This window comes from Podarcis tiliguerta, assembly GCF_965153285.1.
Source record: "Podarcis tiliguerta genome assembly, chromosome: 3".
NCBI lineage: Eukaryota > Metazoa > Chordata > Lepidosauria > Squamata > Lacertidae > Podarcis > Podarcis tiliguerta.
This window is the reverse complement of record NC_139536.1, coordinates 25,501,242-25,526,392: the sequence shown is the minus strand read 5'-3', so window position 1 is coordinate 25,526,392 and position 25,151 is coordinate 25,501,242. Positions and strand designations below refer to the sequence as shown.

Sequence of the window (25,151 nt, the reverse complement as noted above, 5' to 3'; positions counted from 1 at the left end):
ATGAGCGTCGCAACCCCAGAGTCGGCCACGACTGGACCTAATGGTCAGGGGTCCCTTTACCTTTTACTTCCCGTTTGGAAGCTGCAGCGAGCACCAAAGGTGCAGAAACAGTTTCTGTAGGTATGGTCGGGGAGAAGTTTAATTCAGTTCACATTTTAAAGGCAAACTTAACTAACACACACTTTCTGAGAGGCAAAGCAAAACGCAGCCAGCCTTTGAAATCAGCCCTTTTGCAATGCAGTTTCTCCAGCCAGGTGACGGGCACTAGTGCAAAGTGTGTTTCTAAAATGTGTGCAATAGTGAAAATAACACCCGGGTGTGCATTATATAAGGAGAAACTGCTTTGCCAAAATGTGTCTGTTAAGCAAGGCTGCATGCCAAAAATGTGTACGTGAGGTGAAAATTCACATTAAGAACTAGTTCCTTTTTTTAAAAAAAAAAAAGGCAAACTGATGAAGAAACACAGAGAACTGAACTTGAAGAATGAGAAACTGAGAGATACTGAAATGGACATATTTGCCCATCCTTATCCAGAGAGAGCAAGACACCTGAAACCCACCATGCTGGTCTTTCCATGTGCTGCCCTGGGATGTAGCAGTCTTCTGAGTACATCAAAGACCTCCCCCAAAGCTTTCAAAAGATTGGGCTTGCACAAGAGAGAGCACTTCCCAGTTGCTTATAGTGAACTGAAGGGTGCCTGCACCAAATATCAACAGGGCGCATGCCAACATGCGGATGGTGACAGCTCCCAGTTCTGGAATGCCCTTCCTTCAAAGCCAAAGCAACTCTCAGAGGCAATGTTGAAAAGCATCTTCTGCAGCACGCACTTAGCAATCTGTGAACAGTGCAAGAATATCCTCATAGCAGTTTTTATCTCTGAAGACTTTGAATTGGTACCCTCTGTGAGTTATAAATTTAATAAAACAAAAGCATTTTTTAAAAAGAAAATCTCTTTATTTAGATAGAAATATCAACTTTGAGTGCTTTATTTCCCCCTCTCTCTTCCCCCAAAACATCTGCAGCCCGCAGTATCGCCTCCTTTTTTTCTCCCTCCGGCCAAATTACCAACATGTTTTAAGTACCAATGGCAGAACTACCATGATTTTTATGGACTTAAGCATTAGTGGGCCCACAACCCACCTGAAACAGCTTCTTAGTGAACAATCTGTTTGAAAAGAGTGATTGTTTTCCAGGAAAGGACAGCCATCTTCTTGTGGACAGCCCATACATGTAGTCAGAAACTTGCCCACAGCAAGTGCCATGGAATTCAAAATGGTAGAATTCTGTTGCATATGGAAGGCTTCCAATGTGCTTCTTGGTGAAGCAATTTAAGATGACCCCATTCCAAATCTAAGCACACCAATTTGGAGGCTCTCTCCTCCTTAGGAGGGATGCACCTATGTAAGACACAAACACACATTTATTGGGTGTTTCTGAATGAAGAAACAGCGCGGCAGTGGAATCTAGGAGGCGGCAAAACGACATTTTTCAGAATTAATATGCACATGCAACTAGATCGTGTGGTACACGATTCCATTTTGCAGGTGGGATCCTGCACAGTTCAGCATTCCCACATGAAGAAAGAAAAAGCCAAAACAAAACACCACAACTGTCTTTTCCCATTAAAAAAAGCCCTTCGCCTTCTTTAGCTCAGCAGGGAGGGAGGTGGGCCAGCACTAATGCTTGATATGTTAGCTTTCCATGGTGACAGAATCACAGAACTGTAGGAGTTGGAAGGGACCCCAAGGGCCATCTAATCCAACCGCCCCGCAATGCAGGATTCTCAGCTAAAGCATCCATGACAGATAGTTGTCCAACCTCTGCTTAAAAACCCCCAAGGAAGGAGAGTCCAAGGAGGTTCTGAAATGGGAAAGCATCCCAAAGGTTCCCCACCTGCAATCTGAGATGAGACAGGTAATGAATTCCATAGCACTTGATTTTTATCTGCCTCTACAGATGAGACCTAAAATAGCCTAAACAGGAATGTGGCAGCTTTGTTAAATATATATATATATCCAAACATTTATATCTGCACACTTAGTCAGCATCTTCTTGCCTTGCTCCAAATTCAACTACTAAAGCAATCATGATTGGGCTGAGAGATATCCTGTCTTGTAGTGACTTAAAACATATAATTCACTGGAGGTTAGAGTTAGTGCTTTAAAACAAGCATTGCCAACCAACGTGCACAAGATAAGAGTAGCCAGATTGCCCTTTTCCATCTTTTGACAGATGTCAGGCAATCATTCTGGAGTTACATTACATGATGCTATGTACGCCCCCCTCACTCAGCAAACATACAGAGATATACATGTTACATGTCAAGTTTTGCAGAAACACCATAGCATTTTATTTAGCATATGTTATTAATAAGTTATTCTTCTCCCCATTCCCCAACCTCAGCTGCGTCTAGCTTAGGGAAGGAGTACATTGACACTATAAAAAGAGGGGGAGGGCTATTTCCAGCTGGCATATGCAAGAGGAGCTTGGCATGTACAACAGGAGTGCCGCACTTCCGTCATGACTTACAAGAGAAACACAAAAAGTGCATTCCATTATACGTAATTCCCAAGTGCCCAAACCAGATGGGATCACAAACACAGGTCGCCACCAAAAACTTCCAGTTCTGTGTTGAGCTCCCCGTTCCCATGCATTCGCCACCCTAATCCCAAAAGGCTGCCAAAAACATGAAAAGTGGGGTGAGGAAATGTACAGCATTGTTTCTCCAAAACAGAATAAAGACAGAGAGTGGGGCATGATCAGCATCACATCTCATCCTGGCCCAAAAGGACTACTAAATACAGTGCCCATCAGTGTAGACCACAGCTTAGTTTGGCCTAGTCCTCAGTTCTGGCTGAAACTGTTCTCTCTTTGATGCCTTTCCAGTCTCCAACTTTATTCATCCTTGCCCAGAAGATCCGAGAACCTTTATGATGGCAGCCAGCCAAGAAAGGTATCTGTAAACATGGGCAGTGGACTCGTCGCACCTTATCACTTTGTTAATTCCGCCCAGTCGATGGGGGCAAAAAAGGGGTGGGATTTTATGTCTTCAACTCCGGCGATTCCAGCACCAAGACGCTCCACAGCATTGAACTGCAAAAGCTTAAGGCAAAATATACAGAGTTAGTATGAACCATAGGAATAAAAGTGCTCAGCAAGCATACCAGAACAGACTTCGTACAGTCCGTGAGATTGTGTTTGTGATTGTATCATTCCTGTAACCTTCCCAGAGATCTTAGCTATTGAGCAGCATACAAACTCGGGAAGGCATTCAACAAATGGGGAACTAGAATAAATAAGGTCCCATCAGGGATCACTTCCAACTGGGCAACTCCCAGTGGCAGCGGCACCAACATGTGCTCTGCCCATCATAGGGCCTGAGATGGCTGGTAATGGAGAAGATACTTTGGTCCCAAGCTATTCAGGGGCAACTTCTAATTCCTTCCCTGAATTGCTACTGTCTTTGCCCTAGCCAATTAGTTTTGAATTTTGTTCTTTCTTCCATTAAATCTGAGCCCTTCTTAAGCTTCACTTTGTTGGTACCTGCCTGCCTCTCTGGTTCGTAGGGCAATTCCACACACTGTGTGGGAGCAGATACCAGGTGCAGGCTCAACAGGCAGCCACTGCCAGCCTTCGTCCCCCATCCCTGATTATGATGAACATACCAATTACAACCCCCATCTTAATGAACTTCATTCTTGTTGCAGCCACACTTTTAGGTGTACGTTTCAAAATGAGGGAGGGGGGAGAGTAATGTGCAAAGGAAGTCTTTGTAATCTTTAGAAACTAGTGATGCTCTAAAACCAAGTCTAAAGGAAATGGAGCAGCTGATTGCCAGAATTATGAAAACTAAGCAGCTTGTTTATTTTGCATTGAAGAACTTACAATATATTCAAAAGGGGGGGAGCTGAATATATGTAGAAAGTGAAGCCAGCTCTTCATATCTGCAAATTCTGATGGAGAATGATTGCTTGAAAGGAAGTAACCAGCAAAGAGGCAGGAAAATATTTACCAAGGATAAAGGAGCTGAAGTTTACATTTTGCCATCTTATGAGACTGTCGCATTCTAAATAAACAGTTCAAAAGAATAAATTCGTTTCTGGGTTTCCTCTAAAGGACTGACTCCTGTATAATGCAACTCCCTACATCCCATTGTCATTTAGTAGTGCTCTGTATCCTTCTGGGCGGTGCGTCTTCAAATGCATACAACCCCATAATCAAAGTGAGAAATTTCCCCATAAAATGTCTTCATTTGCACATCTTAAGTTGGCTCTGCCACTTAAAATCTCTCAAACCTCTCACTTGGTAGAGATAACTCGGAGAGCAAAAACAAGCCTCTCCTTTGTGAATATACATGAGCCGACAGAAAAACAGTGGCAGGCATTGCCATTCTGCTGTCCTTCCTGGAAAACGGAACAAGTGACAGCAGGTGGGAAAGTTAAGTGCAAAGAAAATTATGCTCTGAAGCTTTCTCCCCTTTCTGCAAGGAGAGAACTATAATCTTGGAAAGCAAATGCAGAATAAATTGCGCTGGATCTACATGGCTGGGAAACACACGGGTTTATCATGCTTTGCCGAGGCAACCTTTGAGAAAGATCTTGTAGACAAAATGCCAGTCAAGTCAGCCTTTCCAAACTTCATCTAAAAAGATTTAGACATCCAAATATAAATAATAACAGCTCTGAATTACAGAATACTTAGTTGGCTAAATGGGGGGGGGGGGAGTGTGATTTTTTTTTTTTTTAATGAGGTCACTGGTTTTGGAAGCTGTGTCATGAGACACATTTGGCATAGCATCTGCACACTGTTCCTCTCCTAGGCATTCTGCAACGGGCTGACCCAAGCAACCCTGCGAGGGGATGGAAGAGGAAAATTACAATGACAAATGACCAGCCATGCCAAGAGCCCCTTTTTCCTTTTCCTGACTAAGCTTCCTCAAATATGAATGGTAGTTTCCTTGGATAGACACACAACAGAAGGTTGATTTACTAGCCAATGGGGCGTACCCTTCGACCCAAAAGTCAGCCACGTGCAGCCTAGGGCTGGAACGCTTCCTCTAGGACACGGGTGACTTTGAACTTGGAGAGGAGGGAAATAGCAAATGGCCTGGCTTAAGAGGTCCCACAGGAGCTGAGCACTGCTATGTGTTGCTTTAATAAAGGTCTCCAAGATGCCAGTGGTAAAATTCCATTCATTTTCAATCTCTGTGTGTGCAGAGGGGAAGCACTCAGCCTTCTATGAGATTTTATGTACTGGATGAGCACAGTTATGAAGTATTACATTCACTCTGGTACAGTGGACAGGCTGCTATTGGTAGCAGCAGTAGTATTGTTACTTTACTACTGCTATTAATTTTATAATTATTATTTCAGTTTTTTACGCACCCTTCATCATAAGGTCTCAGGGCAGGTTACAAAAATGTAATCACCATCATTATGTTGTTGCTGTTGTTGTTTGTATCCTGCCCATCTGACTGGGTGGCTCAGTCAATATTCAGTATTAAATTCAATATTAAACAGTTCAGTTCACTATCAAAACAGTTTAACTCATACGAAAGGTGCAGGACTAGGGAGAGACCTGAAAATATATATGTCAGGTGGCAAAAGAGTGGATCACCCACCTTGTATCAACTTTTAAAGACCTATTTTTTAAAAAAAAATATCACCTGATTTTCGCAGTAAATTCAGGCCATGGTTATACTTGCCATGACCAGGGCTGTGAAGGTCCCTTATGCCAAACCCTCAACAACTCTTTAACCTCTTTCCAAGATGAACCACCTTCACTTACAAAAATGTTCAGGAAATGCATGACCATTTGCAGCTCTACAGGTTTTTATGGCTATGTGGCTTTTGCAGGCCATATTTGTTAATCATTCATTTCTCAGCTCTTGGCTACGCTCCCCACCCCCCACTTTTAAAGGACAGGTGTAGTTCTAGTTGCTCCTGTCTGTTTGCTGGGATGCTCAAGAAAGAAAGAGAGTGTCTCTGGCAAAAAGATGCAGTTCATTCCACCAGGACGGCCCACAGACCTCTGAGCACACTTCCCAGATTTTTAGTTCATGGGAGCTCCCAAGTAGATGTTAAACACCCCTAAGGACTTTCCAGAGAAGATGGCACAAGCAGACATGATGCATTCACAACATTAATAGCTGCATGTTTTCCTAAAAGGAAATGCCAGAGGCCAAAGGAACAATCACGGATTATGACTGTGGCGTAAGAGGAATGGAGCTTTAATTCTGGGGTGGGGAGCCTCAGGCCTAGAGGCCAAGTGCAAACATCCAGGCCCCTCTGTTGCTGCCATCTCGAGGCCACACCCCCTTTCCCCAGGCCACACCCCTTAGTGGCTCTGCTGTGCACCCTCCTTGAGTGCTTTCGCTAGGTAGATTATGTTCTTGAACCCTGACGATTCCTTGTTTGCCTAGATATAGAATAGAGAGGTGTGGGGGACTGTGTGTAGAAACCAGCCTGCTGCACACAGGTGCAATTTTCATTTGCTTCTCTGCCCACTTTTACCTCTGCACCTCCTGCCATTGGCAGGTGGCCCCCTAAAGGCTGCCCAGAAGGGAGTGTTGCCCTCGAAATGTAAGAAGTTCCACACTCCCTGCTTTAATGCCTTGCCTCTGCCGTGAGTCTGATCTGGATCAGGCTCTCCCATAGCTTCCAGTTGTAGCTTATACTTGAGTGGGAAGCTCCCACTGGTTGCAGTCCTTGCTCAGTTGAAAACATGGGCCGTGTGTGTGTGTAAGATCAAAGGTTTACACCAACCTGGGGCTCTTCAGATGTTCTGGACTACAATTTCCATCAGCCCTTGCCAGCACGGCTGTGACAAGCAAGGGGTTGTTATCCAAAACATCAGAAGGGAGAGCCAGGTCAGTGAAGGTTGATGCAGACCCTTTAACAAAGAATCACCAGCTGGCATGTATGTGTGTAGAAATCGCATACACAAATTCTCCAGGAATGTACCTGTTGAAGGAGTGATCTTGCCTCTTCTGAGATGTGATCTGGCACATTCAGACAGGTGTGGGTATTTATTCCTGCTGGGTGGCACTCCAGCAGAGTCTATAGCAAACCAACAAGAAACATGATAATATTGTTAATGCGTATAGTGATATAATGATGTAAAAGAAGAGCAATGTGCACCACAGTGCTCTGCTACAGAACCTCTGCACATGTGTCTCCCAAACAGTTGGCTTTGGGAGATTGATCTGCTGAGAGCTCAATGTGCATGCTCAGAATCTCATTTTACATTCAGAGATGGAGAAGGACATGGTTCAACTTAGCATGCCATCGTGAAATCAGGCTCATGGTTTAGCTCTAACCTACAGAATGACTGAGGAGAAGCAGAACAGCCCTGATTTCCTCTCCTAGCACCTGCACATGTTAAACCATGGTTTGGCTTAGTGTGGCGTGCAAACCAGACTACTGTCTTGCCTTTATCTGTTCTCTGCCTTCCTGGACTTCTACAAAGTCTCCAAAATACAAGAGTCAACATAAAAAAATACAGGAGTTAACATGATATATCAGCAGTCTGTGTACAATGGTCAGCCTAGAAGCCCACAAGCCAGTTAACCCCTAGTTTACATCCTGCAACAAACATTCATTGTAAATTTTGCTCCTGTATGATACCTTTTCAAGAAGAACGTAACTTTTTCATTGCCCCTGGAAAGACTTTTGGTGCCATGAATCTTACCAGAATGGTCCGTTGTGAATTTAATTAACAGCGTCTACATTAACACAAGCAATGCTTCATTCTGCCCCAAGAATAGAGCATCCCTAGTGAGATGATCTAGCATCCTCTGTTTGTCAGAATGCCTTTGCCTGTTGAAGAGTTCTGTACAGTACAGAAGTATGCACCCTGCACTTCAGGTACTCTCAATAAAGAGATTGCTGATCTTCTCACAGTTTCTGTTATTTGCTATGCCCCTTTTGCTAAAGAATGGTCAGAATGACTCACCTTCCCCGTCAGAAGTTCAAAGAGCAAAGCACCTAGACTCCACCAATCGCAGGCCTCCGTTTCTTCAAAGACAACGCCAACTTCTGAATGAAAGACATTTGCAATGAAAATCCAAGCGATGTGTGCACCTTGAAACTTGCATTTACAAGGAGACACAGATGCTAGTGGAGCATATCTGAAGCTAAGCCCTTCAGACAACCTAGTGCATAGACACGCATCATTACAGACAAAACGATTTACTCTTCAGTTTGGAATGTCAACAGAGGCTGCTGCTCCCTCCTAAACACCTCCTCCCCCCACCCACACACCTTGAATGGCTTTAAAAGAGCATTAGACAAATTCACAGAGGATGTGGCTATCAGTGGCACCTAGCCACAATGGCTATGTTCTCTCCTGTCGGAGGCGTTATGCTTCAGAATACCAGTTGCTGGGAATCACAGATGGGCAGAGTAATATTGAGCTCAGGTCCAGCTTGTAGGGCTTCCCCCAGGAATCTGGCTGGCCACTGTGAGAATAGGATGCTGGACTCAATGAGTCACTGGCCTGATCCAACAGACTCTTTTTATGGGTTTATCCACCGCAAATCTTTATGAAGAGGGATGAATTCCCCTGGCACATTGAAGGAAAGAGCATGCCCACTATAGCATATCACAGTGTCCTAGGTGCATGAGTGTCTCTTTACATGAACACAGAACTGGTAGTTTGTTGCCTTAATCTTGGTTAGCACTGCCCTCGCCCCACACAAAATACAGCAGAACCATGGTATATTATCAGTCTTTACATCAAGGGTGGGGAACCTATGGCCCTCCAGATGTTGCTGGAATCAAACTCCCAACAGCCTGGCCAATAGCCTGGGGTGATGCATGTTGAAGTCCAACAACATCTGGAGGTGGTTAGCAAAAACAAAAACAAAACCCCACTTTGCAAAGTTTAAGCTGTGCCCTCAGGGTGTTGCTGGTCTCACAACATCCCTGAGCCTTGACCATCTTAGATGAGCCTGATTGGAGCTGTAGTCCAACAAGTTCTGGAGGGCCCACATTGGCTACCGCTGGTTTAGACATTCAGGCGTACCGCCCAACCAGGTTTACATGACACAGTAGTTGCACAGGGCCAATATGGGGACAACTCTTGAGAATACAGTGGGAATGTCTGCTCAAACGTGTGCCAACAATGAACCGAATGGGTTCAGCTCTTCCACACATGAGCAGGACGGGGACTAGTGTCTGTTGCAACTCCCTGCTGTTTTGTTCCAACAAACCATAGCTACAGACCATAACTACATAAGCATTATCGTTCAGTCCTTTTAGACTAGCTTCCTTCTATAAATTGTCTAAAAAACCTGATTGGTATTTAAAAATATATGCATCTGTGCTGTGTGTATCTTTTGTAATTTACAAACAAGTAAAAGCTGTATTCAAACAACCACTTAATGCCCTTTCTAAAGAGCCAAGGCCAATGTTAGCCACCCAAAAAGTAGTGAAATCAAATAAGGCTGCAGTCCTAAGCACAGCTATGTAGGAGTGAGTCCCATTAACCTCTGTGGTGCTGTCAGGACAGGACTTTGGGCCCCAGGCCCAGGGCCCCACTCAGCAGAATAAGGCTGATTACCAGATTTTGTCAGTAAAGTAATACAGAATTCATTGTGGAGAGGGAGGTCCCCCATAAGACCTTACAATCCTGAGTCTTAACTGCCAGTACACACTCAGTGAGGCTTCGCCAGGCTGCAACATCAGAATGCTGTGTGTGTTACTTCTGAGCAGACACGTGTAAGATTGCACTGTAAGAATCCGAACCTTTGCATGTTTACTCAATGGAAAACCTCACTGAGTTCAGCTAACATTCAAGATAAGCATGCAAAGATTTGCAGCCTTGAAGATCTTAGATGTTTTGGCCAACTGGGTTGTCGCTCTTCGATATAATTTTATTTTACCCTTCCATCCCTCAATATCTTCATTCTCCCTGCTTTGCCTCTCAGAGCTGGCTGTTTCCACATTCAGAATTAAAGTGAGAGACTTTCAATAATCAAGGAGACAGAGGCAGATAAACATTTGCCATATTCTCTCCCTTCCTTTGAATGGGTCACGTAATGGCCACCACAACCTATTGATAGTAATAGGCTCAGTATATCACATCAATAAGGTTACCTTTTCTCTCAATAAGGCATCCCAGGGGAGAAGAAGAAAAATCTAGAAAACTATAGACTGTGGTCTGATTTCACATAAGTTGTCCAAGCAGCTAATGCCATTCTGCATGACAAAATTGTTCTCCCCAGCCCCCCCCCCCCCAGCTTTAATGTTGCAGTAAATCTAATCCTAATACCCATTCTTAATAATGAAGCCATTTTGTTCCCATCACCCAAGTCATTTACACAACAAATGGCAGCAACATACAAGCTTAAGTGACCAGTTGCTTTGCTTTCCTATCACTGCAATTTGTTCCAACAGGTCTCTCCACTTAGTGGATGCAAGCCATTCAGGAGTCATTCAGGGAAGAACGTGGGGCTATCTGGATTGAGAAGCAGGGGAAGATGCCATACTCCAAATCAGGTCATTGCTCCACCTACAGAACCCACACTGTCCTTGTTCTTTGGACAGCCAACTTGGAGCTGTTCCTCAGCCTTGACTTTGATTTTCCCCATCCAGACGTCACAATGTGCTGAATTTGTCATCAGGTCATCATGCCAGGAATTCTCCCAATTGCAAGTCCTCTTCGGACTTTGTCTCCAACTAGCTGTGCTTCTTCCAGCTCCTCCCTTAATTTTCATCGGACAAACACTTTTGCAATTTCTTTTTTAATCCACATTAACAATCAAAATGTTTCCTGCAAATTTTGTACTCAATTATGTTTCTCATATGCGTCCAGGAACTTCTGACAACAAGGAAAGTCTGAAAAATATGAAGCATTTCATTTCAAAACATACAAGCATCTACGTTCTGCTTTGTGAAATAAAAATTTAAAATCCCTGTCCTTTAAGACAAAGACTAACGGCAATAAAAGAATCCTTCTTTTTCTTCCTGTTAGCTGCCCTCAGGATGGATTTAAAACTTCCTCTAAAGCCATCTGGCAATATAAAAAGGACAAAGTTGTTTAGTGCCGTGTTATCAAAGATGATAAACACTCACTCCTAGCCTGCCCTTTAGCTCCTTTCAATTATATAGAAGGGCAACTACCCCACCCCAAACCATAGAACTACTACATTCAGGTCTTGTGACCTAATAAGTGGCTCCCTTTGAGAACTACGGCTTCATTTTAAATGTGGATTGCACTTTGTTCCTGGTGCCTTGAAAAATACAAAAAGAGTAATTTGCTGTATGCAATGTTTAAGAATACAGCACTTAGAATCCATTTGCTCTTCCGACAATAAGAGTGTGGAATTCGTAGATCGAAGATCAACCATGCCAAACCAATATTTGGACTCTCCAGGGCTCCCCCACTCATTTCAATGGAGGGTCAATTCTCTACACACAGAACTGGCCCTCTTTACTGATGCTCCACATGTACCTAGGTCTCTGGATTATCCACCTCCCCTGTAAAAAATATTTCTATGCAAATAGAACTCCATTTTCCCCTACAACATTTCTTTCTCTGAAGTGCCGAAACGTGCGAGTCAATATGACTTAACTTAAGGGCACAAAGGTTTGTTGTTCAGCAGCAACAAGCCCTAAAATGTATCGCAACAGAGTTTTGAAAGGCATTACTTGGTAAGGGCCAAGGATATCTCACCTGACCTGATGTGTCAGTATCTAAACACGTGATGTGCCGATACTCAACCTTGCCCTGAAATACAAGCCTGCTGAACTGGAAGCCCTATCCCATAATCCTAGATGTATAGAGAATAGCTGAGGGTGTTCAGCAGGGAGGAGGCGGGTGGTACATACATCCAGAGAGGAGCTTTTTCCCACCTAGCTGACAGGTGACAGAAAAAGGTCTCTGCTAAAACTGATGATGCTAATAATCTAGGAAACAAGGAGAAGAATCATAGCTGAGTAGTAAAGCACACATCACACATGCAGAAGGCCCAAGGTTCAACTCTTCTTATCTCCAATTAAAGAAACAAGTGGCAACACTGGAAAAGGACTTTCCCAGGGATCTCACATTAATCCATTCAGTACTATGGCAGATGGAGCACTGCTATGACTCCGCATTGTATGTGGTACCCTGGCTTCTGACACCTGACAGGTATCTTTTTAGGACCTGCCTTGTTTTTGTCACTTTGTTCTAAACTGTTTTTAATATTTTGAAATACGGTGCTTCGATATTAATATTGCGTTTTAATTGTTGTAAGCCTCCCTGGGAACTTAGGGTGAAAAAACGGGTAATAAATGATAAGAAGAAGAATTTCTTTCACACGACAAGTGTCCTGATATTGACAGCAAGATCCTCTCTTGGAACAAATTAAGCGCTGATGTTCAGATTGAGGGTAGCCTTGACCTGGCTATAGCTCCTTGCAGATAAGAACAAAAGGATCAGCTAGCCTCCCCCAAACCAAGTCCCCAAACTGCAGTTTTATAAACTTTGTATTGTTTGTGAGCTAGCAGCAGCTTATACCTTTTGCCTTGTTTTGCTGAGTTTTGACTCAGCGTTCAAAACTCCCATTGTTCTAGGCGCATTTTGCGACAGGGAATTTCATAAACGCGAGCAGTTTTATAGCTCTGGGTGCAGTACTGCGCCTCAGATTTCAGATTCAAGTTGCCGCTGTTACTTGGAAGTAAATCCCAGTCAAGTTCAATGGGACTTCCTCCCAAGTAAAACATGAATAGATTGGGGACCTGAAAACTTTCTTTTCTTTTAACCCCAACATGTCTTTTAACCCCAACATGTTAACCCCAACATTGTTTAATGTACTTTTAATGTATGATGTGCTTTTAATTTGAAATGTACTAGCCAGTTAGTTATGATGGTTTAATTACTGCATTAAAGCATTATCTAGAGTTTGGATTTGATATCCCACCTTTCACTCCCCTTCAGGAGTCTCAAAGTGGCTAACAATCTCCTTTCCCTTCCTCCCCCACAACAAACACTCTGTGAGGTGAGTGGGGCTGAGAGACTTCAGAGAAGTGTGACTAGCCCAAGGTCACCCAGCAGCTGCATGTGGAGGAGCGGGGAATCGAACCCGGTTCCCCAGATTACGAGACTACCGCTCTTAACCACTACACTACACTACACTGGCTCTACCTCAGACTCTCACAGGGATGCTTAAAATCCAAACAAATTTTGGAGTGGGATCATTGAAGGACCCTTAAGTCTTAGGTTTGCAAACTGGACACTCAAGGTGGGCGTAATTGTGGCACCAAAAAGATATATTTGTATGAAGGAAAGGGGGTGTAGGGAGAACCCAGGGCTTGTCTGCAGAGTGAAAGGAAAGGAGGACCTTTTTCTGCCTCCTCACTTCCAGCCACTCTCTGATGACTGCAGAAGAGACCCTTTAAAGAATATTAGTTTGTTTTCTGAAGACTTCAGATGAGGACTAGACCATGTGAAAAATGAACATAAGATTTAAGCTGCAGTTCATTCATTTTCAGCTTTGTATTTTTGTTATAAAAAGTATGCCTAGACATTCCACTGTTGTGCCCATAACCTAGGTTTAAGGTGTCATTTAGCTCCTAGCTTTCATATCTGAGTTTCTAACACTGCAATGACTCTCTAAAATCCAAGATCATAATGTTGACGGGGGCGGGGAACGGTTGCAGGAATATGTCAATAACAGAAGGCGATCATTTGCATTTCAAAATTTATCTTTCTTGCTCAATTAGACCAAAACATGTTGATTTAAAAGGTTTGTGTGTGAGAGTGTTTGTGTTTCTTTTTTCAAACTTATTTATAGAGCAGAATAATGGCCCCCCTGCTAGCTTGGCATTTGCTCAAAATTTTCGGTCCCTGCAAATCGAATGTTACTGGAATTTTTCCCTCAGCTCTCCTCCTCCTCCTCCCCTCCCCACTCACCCCTCCTCCCCCTTTCAAAATACCAAGGCACATTAACCAAGAGATAAAAAGATCGGTTGCTGATATTACAAAGCACAGGGCAGGTGGTTAATGTTTTTTTAGCACAAATATGTGATAAGGATTCCCAGGGGACACTGGGAGCAAAGGGGTGTTTAAACAGAAGTGAAACATTTGCATCATGAGTTCAGGACAACTTTGCCCTTTTATCCAAACACCACCCACATACATAGTTATGCTTACATTAATATATATATATATATATATATATATATATATATATATAGTGGATTTCTTTTTCTTTCTTTAAAAAATGAATGAACGGCAAGCATTTTGGGAGCTACCAGTGTAAACTCTCATGCACTGGTTACTAACTAGCTACAGTGGTGCCTCGCAAGACAAAATTAATTCATTCTGCGAGTTTTTTCGTCTTGTGAATTTTTCGTCTTGCGAAGCACGGTTTCCCATAGGAAATGCATTGACGGTTTCCCATAGGAATGCATTGACGGTTTTAAGAAAAAGGCGCAAGACGTTTTCGTCTTGCGAAGCAAGCCCATAGAGAAATTCGTCTTGCGAAGCAACTCAAAAAACAAAAAACTATTTCGTCTTGCGAGTTTTTCGTCTTGCGAGGCATTCATCTTGCGAGGTACCACTGTATTAGGAAATTAAACCTGCTCAGACCACAGGCCATCCACTCTGGTGTTGTCTTTCCTGATAAAACTCAAGATTGTTTGACCAGAACATACGTGCTCTGAAATACTATGATATTATGTGTCAATAATATAGGGTTGTATTCAACCCAGTGCTAAGGAGAAGGTTCTGTCAGTGGAAGGATTTATTGGACAATGGGAGGTTATCCCCCTCCCCTTCTCCCAGGCACCCCTAAATCAGTTCTGGGGTTTCCCCAACTCTCCAGAACAGATATGGGGATAGTGCTATGGGGACAGGGGGAGGAAGGAGGGGGCTCCAGCCCTAATCCTTGCTCTAGTGCAAATATTTTGTTGAATACCTCCCACAGCCCACAATAGCCCGTGCTTTGGCTAATCAGCAGAAGTAACTGAGGCTGCCTTCACAAAGCAGTTTATTCTGTTTCCCTGACATTTGCCTAGCAGTTAATTCCCACTTTATATCTGAGCTTCCACACGACATAGAAGCCGCGTGTTATTTGCAAACGGAATTTCCCCTGGAAACGAAAAAGAGGGAAATGAGTGCCAGACTTGTGCTATATTCTGCTATATCTCTGGAGGTTGCTTTTATGTTTCGTGAAAGCTCAGATACGATGTGGAAATTAACAGTTATGAGAAATGTTAGGAAAAGATAATAAATGTAAATGCAGCCTGAGACTACTGTTGCTTTCCCTTACCTCTTCCTTTATCTCTCTCTCTGTTGTGTTATTGATTGGTCACGACCGATCTGCGTTTTAAGAAATATGGAGCTGTTTTGTTTTCTGTGCCTTCCGCTCTGTATCGCTAGCTGACGGTGCAAAGGATGGGGAAACCCTCTAGATAATGTCATCAGGGCACTGAGTAAGTTGTGCTATACATTCTGCAGGCAAGGAGGGCAACACATGAGTCCATGAGGCCGCATCCTGCGTCAATCATACGCTTAGCAGAATTGTGGGAATTATGGAATCATAAACTGAAAGATATGACTAGCTTGCGTCTATCAATTTCAGTGGGTCTATTCTGAGCAGGATTAGCGGACTACAACCCTATTTTTGGCACCGGCATTTCTTACAATATATAGTTCTGCTCTTATGATTGTAAGCCTTTGGGCACAGTTGTGTGTTTTATAATTTTCATACGCAGCCGCCTTGCATTTTACGGAGCTAAAACGTATTATTAAATGTTCTTCTTCTTTATTTTATTAATTACCAGGATGGATTTTGGAGTCAATCATTCCTATTATGCTACGGAATATAGTGAATTTTTTAAAAAATCTGACTTTTGTTTGGGCAGCACGCCTTTTTTGCTTTGGCGAGTGCTTTACTTGGAGAGCTTCTGCAAATAGCATTATAGTTATTTATTTCAGCTTAAACTTCTTTACGTAACCTGTCCTTGGGACTCTGGGAACTAAAGGGATGGCCTGATATGTGATAGTACTAGAATACTCAGAAACTCGCACAGCCGACAGAGCAGATGAGCACAAGCAATTACAACAAAGCTCCTCTATATCTAGATCTGGAGCACTGGGGGGAAATGCTAGCCCCCCCCCCCCCTTGACCACAGAAATCAGTTAATGGTAGGTTGCCACCTACTGGCCAATTTCAAGAAAGAATGAATTCCCCTGGCAAAAGCTGTTTGAGGGCCAAAGCAGATGCTACCAGCAACTGAATATTTTGGGTTTGGTCGTTCCACCCCACCCTACCCCCCAAGCCAGAGGGCTGCTTTGTTTATGGAAAAGCAATGAAGGGGGGGGGTTGACCCTTTCCCTGCCGACTGCTTACCCACTCCCACTTGCTACCTTCCAAACACTCCTGTCTTGAAAAGCAGCTGGAAGCGGCACTTTTGGAGCACAGAAATGGCAGGCATGGAAAGGATTAAAATGGTGCACATTTGAAATTCAGTTCAACTCATTGTGATTTTAAGCTGCAGCAAGCTCGGGGGGGGGGTTGGATTTTTTTGGTACGTGGAATAAGGTAAAGGGACCCCTGACCATTAGGTCCAGTTGTGCCTGACTCTGGGGTTGCGGCGCTCATCTCGCTTTATTGGCCGAGGGAGCCAGCGTACAGCTTCCGGGTCATGTGGCCAGCATGACAAAGCTGCTTCTGGCGAACCAGAGCAAGGCACGCAAACGCTGTTTACATTCCCACCAGAGTGGTACCTATTTATCTACTTGCACTTTGACGTGCTTTCGAACTGCTAGGTTGGCAGGAGCAGGGACTGAGCAACGGTAGCTCACCCCGTCACGGGGATTCGAACCGCCGACCTTCTGATCGGCAAGTCCTAGGCTCTGTGGTTTAACCCACAGCGCCACCTGCGTCCCTTGTACGTGGAATACTGGTCCTCTAAAAGTGGATTTTATTTAATAGGCATTTTAAAAGACAAGTTGGAGAAATAAATCATGGCCTGTTTCTCTCCACACTGTCTCTTTTCTCCAGAATCAGGAGACAAATTATTTTTTAAAAAGGCAAATGGGGCTGGGCTGAAACAGAAGCATCAACCCTGCAGTCTAAGTGTGCTGGGGCTTTGCCCCCAAGCAGGTTGCAGCAAAACAACTGCAGAACCAGTGTGTCGTTGCACAGGTGTGGGTATGTTCTTGAAGGCCAAACAGGGGCCTTTTCATCTGCCAGGAAACTGTTTTGATGTATCAAACCAAAGCACATCTCACCCAGCATACTGCTTCCAGTAGAGGTCAGCAGTGACTGCCTTTCCATTTGTTCCCAGAATCAGATGTCTGAAGGGTATACTGTCTCTGGACATGGAGGTTCCATTTGTGCCACACAGCCATGAATGTATGACCCTGTTTAAAGACACCAAAGCCAGTACAACGTCCCAGGACGTGCTTTGACATATAACCACAACATACATCCAATCGGATCATTGCTCCATGTAGCTCAGTATTGTCTACAACTGAGACGGCATACTGTGCATCTGTGCTGCTGTGGAACAAGGTCCTTCCTGGCAAGCCAACCACTGCCTTCAATCTCACATACTTTGCACATCCTTGATTGCAACAACCCTGACTCCTGCATTGCAGGGGGTTGGGCTAGATGGCCACTGGGATCCTTTCCAACTCTACAATTCTATGCCTTGGAACGTAACTGGGGAGTTTTTATTATTCGCTTTGTTGCTAAGGTCTGAACTGCTTTGGTATTTCTTTTTCCTTCTGCAAACGAAAAAGCAGCATAGAAATCTATTTAACAAATTACATAAAGAGAAGAGGAAAGGGCTGGCCCCTTCTCATGCCTCTGCAAAAAACACGTTGACTGCAAGTGCATTGGCTTCAATGGAGAAAATGCTTTACATCTGATAAAGGACATGATCCAGTCCCTCAAATTAGGAAGGGGTGGATGGGATAAGCTTGACACAGGACCCCCAGCCTCACCCCTCTTCTGCTTTACCCCACACCAAGAGACATAAGAGGCAGCTCTTCTTGCTAATTCCTCTGTCAGCTGGGGAGTCTCAAAGCATCTTTTCTCGACTTGGAAAGATGCCCTAGGATGAAACTAAAGAGCCCTTGGAGTAGCAGACAATCACTTCACTTTTTTCCCCCTGTGTGACCATTCATGCTGCGTTGCCACCTGCATTCATCCCTTTCAACCATGGAGCCAACATATATCCACACAGCATAAATCCAGGCGAAAAATATGAGGGGAGTTTGAGGGCAGAAGTTAAGCATGGCAAAGGGAATGGGGGTGCTCCTGGCAAAAATGGCAACCCAGCATTGACTCCTTCCTCTCCCCTGAAACGAGGAATAAATGATGCATCATCAACCCTTCCCCGTCATTTCACTGGCTGTGTTTGGGAGGAGAGGAGAAAAATGTGGTGATGACCATCATCTCACGCATTGGTATTACTTCACATTATACAGCGAGAAGAGTGAACCTGGCATAGGACTGCCATTTTCAGTACCTGCCCCCTATTTTTCCCCCTCGTCTCATCAGGGCAGGCTCCAGATTCGGGACAGTCCTTAGCAAAGTGCACTCTGGTGGCCCTATGATGTGGGCAGGTCTTGGCAGGTAGGAAGCAGTGCCAAGTGACTCAGAGTCAATTCATAATTTCCCACAATTCCCCGAGAGCAAGACTTCATTTAAGATCTCTGTGAGAAATCAAAATGGCGGCTCCCAGACCTAATTGCCCAGTGCTGCTTGGACTGCTTTTCTTGTTGTTTTGAAGTAGAAGGTAGGGCAGGAATAAGTGGTGGACTCTGCTTAGGGCAGGGGTAGCCAAAGTGGTGCCCTCCAGCTGTTGTTGGGACTACAACTCCCATCAGTCCCAACCGGCATGACCAATGAGCAGGGACAGTGGGAACTGTAGTCCAGTGTCTAGTGGGAATCACATTGGCATCCCCTGCCTTATGTGACCAACGTCTTTGGTCCTCTTGCCTCAAAATCCACCAGATGTACAACTAAGGACAGCCAAAGCTGTGCCTGATGTAGCAACCACCACAGAAGAACACAGTAAGTAAATCCTGATACTACACCATAGCTTAGTTCCATCCATGAATGTGAGCTTCCTTGTAGATCAGCTTTCTCCAACCTGGTGAGCTTCAGGACTACAATTCCCATCATCCCTGACCTATGGTCATACCACCTGGGGATGATGGGAGTCCAAAACGCCCAGAGGGCACCACCAAGTTGGGGAAGGCAGCTTTAGATTATCTCCTGCAGCATGAAGTGCTGCAAGATTCCAACTCTGAAAACAGAAATCAAGATTTAGAAATCCAGAAATACTTAAGCAGTTTCTTGCCTTACACCCCCTGCCTTGCTTTTCTTCACAGACCTGTTTATTTACGTATATTGTAAGTCTGCAGATATTGTAAGTCTGCAGATAATCTTATGTTAGCAAACTGCTTTTAAAAAAAATGCTTCAGAAATAATAAGATATTATTATAATATTGACTGTAGCCAGCTTTCTTGTTTTCTACTTTGCAATAAACAAATGCTCACAAAAGGTTAGCTCCATCTTTATGAAGCCAGTAACCTTTGGAAAAGGCTCGACAGTATTAAAATTCCAAATGATGCTACCTGAAGCATTAGGAGCCAGCAGAAAATATGGACATGGAAAACAGGATGTACGTGTGTGTCTTTGTGTGTGTGTACATGCCAGAGCAGGGCAGAGGTGAGAATTTAAGTCAAACAGTCAGAGCTGTACAATGTGACTATACATATTGGGAGTTTGGCACGTGCCACTCAAATTCATTCATTCGTGCAAACATTACTCAAAGCAATGCTTCCATATATGACTTTAAGAACTGAAAGTTTGCAAACTAAGATCAAAGTTCCAGAAAGAAGGGATTCCTAGCAGCAATGCCTCCTTAAACTGCATTACATTTTAGAGGATTAAAAGCAAAGAATATGCAGTTCTGCCTATCAAGTTTGCAGAAGTCCCTGACAGGCACAGGCCAACCCTTTGCAATTTATCAAAAGAGATTATGAAGTTTAGTACTTCATAATCTCTATAAGATCCCCAATGGCTCTTGCACCTGAGAGAGACCTATCTGATCTAATCTGTGTTAGATTAGCACAGTGTGCTTTAAATGTTTTGGGGAAAATATGTCTAGTTCAGAATACAACAACTGGGATACTGACAAATGTTCATCAAAAAGACTATAATTCACTGGTGCTGAAACAAACTGCACTGGCCTCCAATTTATTTCTGGGCGAAAATGCCGGCTGTGACCTATAAAGTCCTAAGAGGCCCTTTGTCTATGTGACTCTGCCAGCCTATTAAGGTTATCTTCTGAAGCTCTTCTCCAAGCATCTCCCTATTCAGTCATTAGGGGGGTCTTCTTCCACTGGGGAGCCCTGTTTACAGAACAGCCTCCCCATGGATGTTCAGCAGACACTTCCTTGATTAATGTCTCTGGCTGGCTTCATAAGAACATAAGAAAAGGCCTGGTAGATCAGGCCAGAGGACCATTTGGTCAGCATCCTGTGGCCAACCAGATGCCTGTGGGGAGCCCACAAGCAGGACCTGAGCACAAGAGCATTCCCCACCCCAACCATTGTTTCCAGACACTGGTATTCAGAAGCATAGCCTTTGCCATCATGAATTTTGTTTAATCCTCTTTTAAAGCCATCAAATTGGTCACCGCCATTGCTTCCTGTGGGAGCGAGGTCCACAGTTTAACTACGTGCTGTGCAAAGAAGTACTTTCTTTTACAAAGAAGCATTCCCAATCTGAAACACCACAATTCTTTAAGACCTTCCTCCTCTGATGCCCAGCTTACTTGACATGCAAATTTGTCTACACAAAGTATATTCTCGCTATATTATCTTTAAAACTTGTAAGGGTCACAAAGACGTGTCACTGCCGCTTCTTGTACACCCCGGTTACTTGTGTTTGGATGTACTGGGAATCCATGGCACATTCAGCACCACAGAGACACAGTCTACTGGGAACATCTCTTGTGCAAGATAGCACATAATGCATTTTCGACATGTCCCCCAAAGCATGATATATTTTAACAACAACCCCCTCATTTCCATGAATAATGTCAGGGATGGGGAGCCTCAAGCCCTCTAGATGTTGCTAGACTACAATTCCCATCATGCCAAGCCACTAGCCATGCTTACTGGGGCTGATGGGAATAGGAGTCCCAACACCACCGGAGGCACAGATTCCCCATCCCTGGAGTACACATAGATGATGTTTGCACACTCTTAAAAGAACATGGCTTTTCAGAACCTTAATGCATATGTGTTAAATCTGCAATTCTCAGTGACATTCTCCAGCTAAACAACACTCGGTTATCAGCATTTCAGATTCCAAAATAACGTATTAAAAATAAAAATAAAAAAGAGCTAGAAGATGTTGAACAGCTTGTATTCCCAAGGAACAGAGGGTGGGATGGGATGAAAGCTCCATGAGAAAATGAAAGCTGCTAATCTGTTTTCCAAGTGAAACATTTGAGGTGATTGCTCTAACCTGGGGCACAGTACATTCTCTCTATGGCATCGTTGTCACAGGAATCTTCAACCTCACTCCACCTGCTAAAATACGTTAGCTGAATGTGTCCTAAAAACAAAACGACAGGAGAAATCAAAACATTTTTCCCTTCCATTTTCTGCAGAAGTGAACTGTAATTACTCCTTTTGTAGCTAAAAACAGTATCATTAAGAATAATGGCATCATTAAGTACTAGAAGCTATTACTGGGGGTGAATTTGCTGCATTGATAATGAAGCTCTAGACAGGAAATGAAGATACTAATTACAAGATAAAACGCCTACTCAGTTAATTGGAAGCAACAGCGAATAAAAAGAAATGCATTTGCAGAAGTTCCTGACCTCGATCATTCAATAAGATGTTGTTTGGGTTCAAATCACGGCACACAATTCCTTCTCGATGCAAGGCATCAAGGGCTACTACCATTTCAGCTGCCCATCTCTGAACGCAGCCCTCAGGGAGGTAAAATCTGGAGGTTAGCGCTAATCTCTCGTCGAGGTCCTGAAATATCTGGTGTATCTCATTCTCTCCTCTGCCCCTCGCACCTGACTCTTTGCGTTCTACTTTGTGCAACACAGCAGAGGCAGTTTCCTCTTTACTCAAGTCTTCCGCCTGATCAGAAAACAGCAGAACAGCTTCGTTGTCCAAATCTAAACTATGTTCTTCAGCACCCACTTGTGCCTTAGAAGTCAGCAACCTTCCCTGCACACTGAATGCCTCCAGTGATGACGCAGAGGCTGCTCCAAGCCCTCGAAGGAGAGTCCTATCCCCGGAGCCAACTGGGTCACTAGCAGCTCTGTGGAATGTCCTGATCGCTTCCTGAGTGTCTTCTCCCACCACCTGGTCCACCTGCTCAAGGCCTCCTCTGCATTGCTCTGCGCTGTTATTCAGTTGCAAGACGTCAGGAGTTTCCAAAAGTTTGCTTTCCAAATTGTCACCCTTCTGCTCCACCAGCTTAGCCGGCCCGTCTGCCGTGGCTTCTTTCGTTTGCTCCGTGAGGCCTGGCAGGTTGACCAGAAGGTCAGGTCTTCCTTCGTCCACGCTACTCACATCGTCGAAGGCGACATCCTTGAAAGAGATCACTGGCACTGAGTCATTGGAGCCCCTGCTGATGGTGTCCTGGTAGGCAGGGCCCAGTTTGGTTTCTATGGCATCAAGGCTCTTCTCCTGATCTGGCATGGACAAAAACTGTTTCAAAGACTCAGATTTTAAGCTGTAAAGTTTATCTCCAAAATCAAGCCCCAGGTGTTCACTGGCACTGTCTTTGCTGTCAATTCTGAAGAACTCCATGGGACTGTTCTTGGATTTGCTTAACGATTCTGATATTCGGGTGGGACTAACAATTTCTTGATCAACATCGTCGGCAAAAAAGTTTACTTCCTGAGATGTGAATGGGGACCCCAAATTCTCACTGGCAGGCTCATCACGTGCCTTGATGCCTCCCTGTTCTTTGGTAATGAGAGTGCCATTGTCTGTTTTCAGAATAGGCTCCTCATTTAACGATCCGGGGTCGACCTTTTCTTGACCATATTCATTGCATAAGGTTAGATAACTTGTAGTGCATTCTTCCTCTGAACTGGACCCCGAATCAATCCACTTGAGAGAACTTTCCTGGCCATCTTCCTGGTTACTACTGCCATCTTGAGAACTTGGAGTGAGACTGGTCTTCAGCGGTAACACCTTCAGCATGTTACCACCATTGCTTCCTCTAGAGTCAATGCTGCTGCCAATATCTTGAGGGCTAGGAGTTGCCTGGTGCAAATGTATTTTGGTAGAACTCGATCTTCTGGATTTGGGGTCTTCAAAGCTTTCTTCGGGGCTTCTGTTGAGGAACTTACTGATGTACGACCACAGCTTGCCTCCTACAACAAATAAAGTAATTGGGATTAATTGTGTTTCCTTTACAGACATGCATGTCAGGAAAACATCAAATTGCCCTTGGTTCTAAATGCTAGGTTAAGAAATAAACAACCCTAGCTTGTCGCACCCATGGTTAAGAATGGTTGAAATCAAGAGAAGAGGTTGAATGCCCATATGAAAGATAGTCCATACTACATCCCAGTCTGCTTCTAATTCTCTAACCCTGCTTAGACAAATTAGCAATATATTTGCAATGACCATCTCGTCAAGCCCTTTCCATCTCCAACCTTGCAAACAAGCAACTGTCAATAGTTGCCTGCCTTACTCTTACCTTTAAATGAGCATCAATTAGCTTTAAGTTGGACCCCAAATGGAAGACTTCAGGAAGCATATTCTTGCCAGTTGACTGTAACTGTTTCTCTCTTGTGCATTTATTTATTATTACACAAATTTGTATGAAACTTAAAGCATAAAATCTCACAATATATAAAAATATATACCATGCCACCAGGCAGTAATAAGCGAATGCTATCAAACCGGGTCACACTTCAGAGAAAGCTTTTGTGAACAGGGAAGTCTGACACAATCATCTGAAATCATCTCTTTGGTTTGGTTTTTATGATCTAATATATTTATATTTATGTTTTTAAATGTGCTGTAGGAGACCTTCAGGCAACCAGCTTAACAAATCATAAACATACTGCAGGGAGGAGGAGGGGGAGGAGCAGCAGCAAGAGGAGGAAGAGGATGTTTGATTAATATTAATAAGTAGGTAGGGAATACAATGTGAAATATCACTAGAAATTCTTTTGAGCTCTCAGAGTCAGGGGCATGTATTTACCTAAAGTCCAACTGTTAACATTTACTTTTACAAACTTGCCCACCTACCCATTGTGTCCCTTCCTTTCCATGGAGGTTTTCTAGTTCTTAAATCCTTATGAACATATGATGCTACCTTATAACATCTGGCTTTTAACACGCCTAGCCTTGTATTGAGTATTCTGGCTGGTGTCAGGCAGTAGCCATTCTTATCTCTTCCTACCTTATTCTTCTAAACAGAGTTGCTGGGACATGAGACCTTCTGCATGTGCTCTATCCACAAGAATTCTGCCCCTTAAGAATTCATACCTAGCGGAAACAAAGCTTAAATATGTGCAACTGGATTTGCTTGCTTTCAGCTACTTTCTCCCCCCTCCCCTGCCTCCTTTCACTGTTTCCCGCCCATCTAAATTTAGATTTTAAACTCTTGGGGGAAAGGGACCTGCATTTTGCTCTACAAAGTGCCATGTTTACTGATGCCGCTTTATAAATAATTGGCATCATCATAAATACAATTCTAAGCTCTTAATTTCAGATGCTTTCTGAAACCTGTCATTACTCTGATCAATGCACTCCCAAAAGTTAGGAAAAAACCACCGCACAACCGTTTTTAGAAGCTGAGAGTGAAAATAAAGGAAAACCCCATTTTCGATGTTGATGCACACCTCGATGTTCAACCAATGAAAATCATTTGAATATATCGTCATTTCTGTATGAATGTTATGGGAAAGGCACCAAAGTAAAAATATGTAAACAATTAAAAAATAATAATAGTTGGGTTAGAGAGAAACAGAATCAAGGATTTTATTGCATACAAAGACACCTCAAAATGCCCAATCTAGGTTACAGAGGAGCAATATTTCCTTCTGGGTATGTAATTATGTCTTTATGAATGACACACTAATAATCTTTTCTATCTTGTACTGTGATGGATAAGATCAATTAAATGCATTAGGCAGAGCTGGTG

At 43.6% G+C, this 25,151-nt stretch overlaps 1 protein-coding gene across 4 annotated transcripts in view; it reads right to left on the bottom strand.

Moving 5' to 3' along the window:
* Positions 1 to 932: 932 nt before the first annotated feature.
* Positions 933 to 25,151, bottom strand: part of RPS6KC1 (ribosomal protein S6 kinase C1) — a 96,697-nt gene continuing 72,478 nt past the window's right edge. For 3 of the 4 annotated variants that reach the window (XM_083433275.1, XM_083433278.1, XM_083433277.1), the window contains 5 exons: positions 21,847 to 23,367; positions 21,486 to 21,575; positions 7,954 to 8,036; positions 6,963 to 7,058; positions 933 to 3,102 (listed from right to left, as the gene is read on the bottom strand). In XM_083433275.1, coding sequence (XP_083289401.1) covers positions 2,992 to 3,102; positions 6,963 to 7,058; positions 7,954 to 8,036; positions 21,486 to 21,575; positions 21,847 to 23,367 — 1,901 coding nt within the window. In that variant the 3' untranslated portion in view covers positions 933 to 2,991. Of the gene's footprint in view, positions 3,103 to 5,655; positions 5,911 to 6,890; positions 7,059 to 7,953; positions 8,037 to 21,485; positions 21,576 to 21,846; positions 23,368 to 25,151 lie in introns of those variants that run through there. The other variant, XM_083433276.1, reaches the window with a different exon arrangement.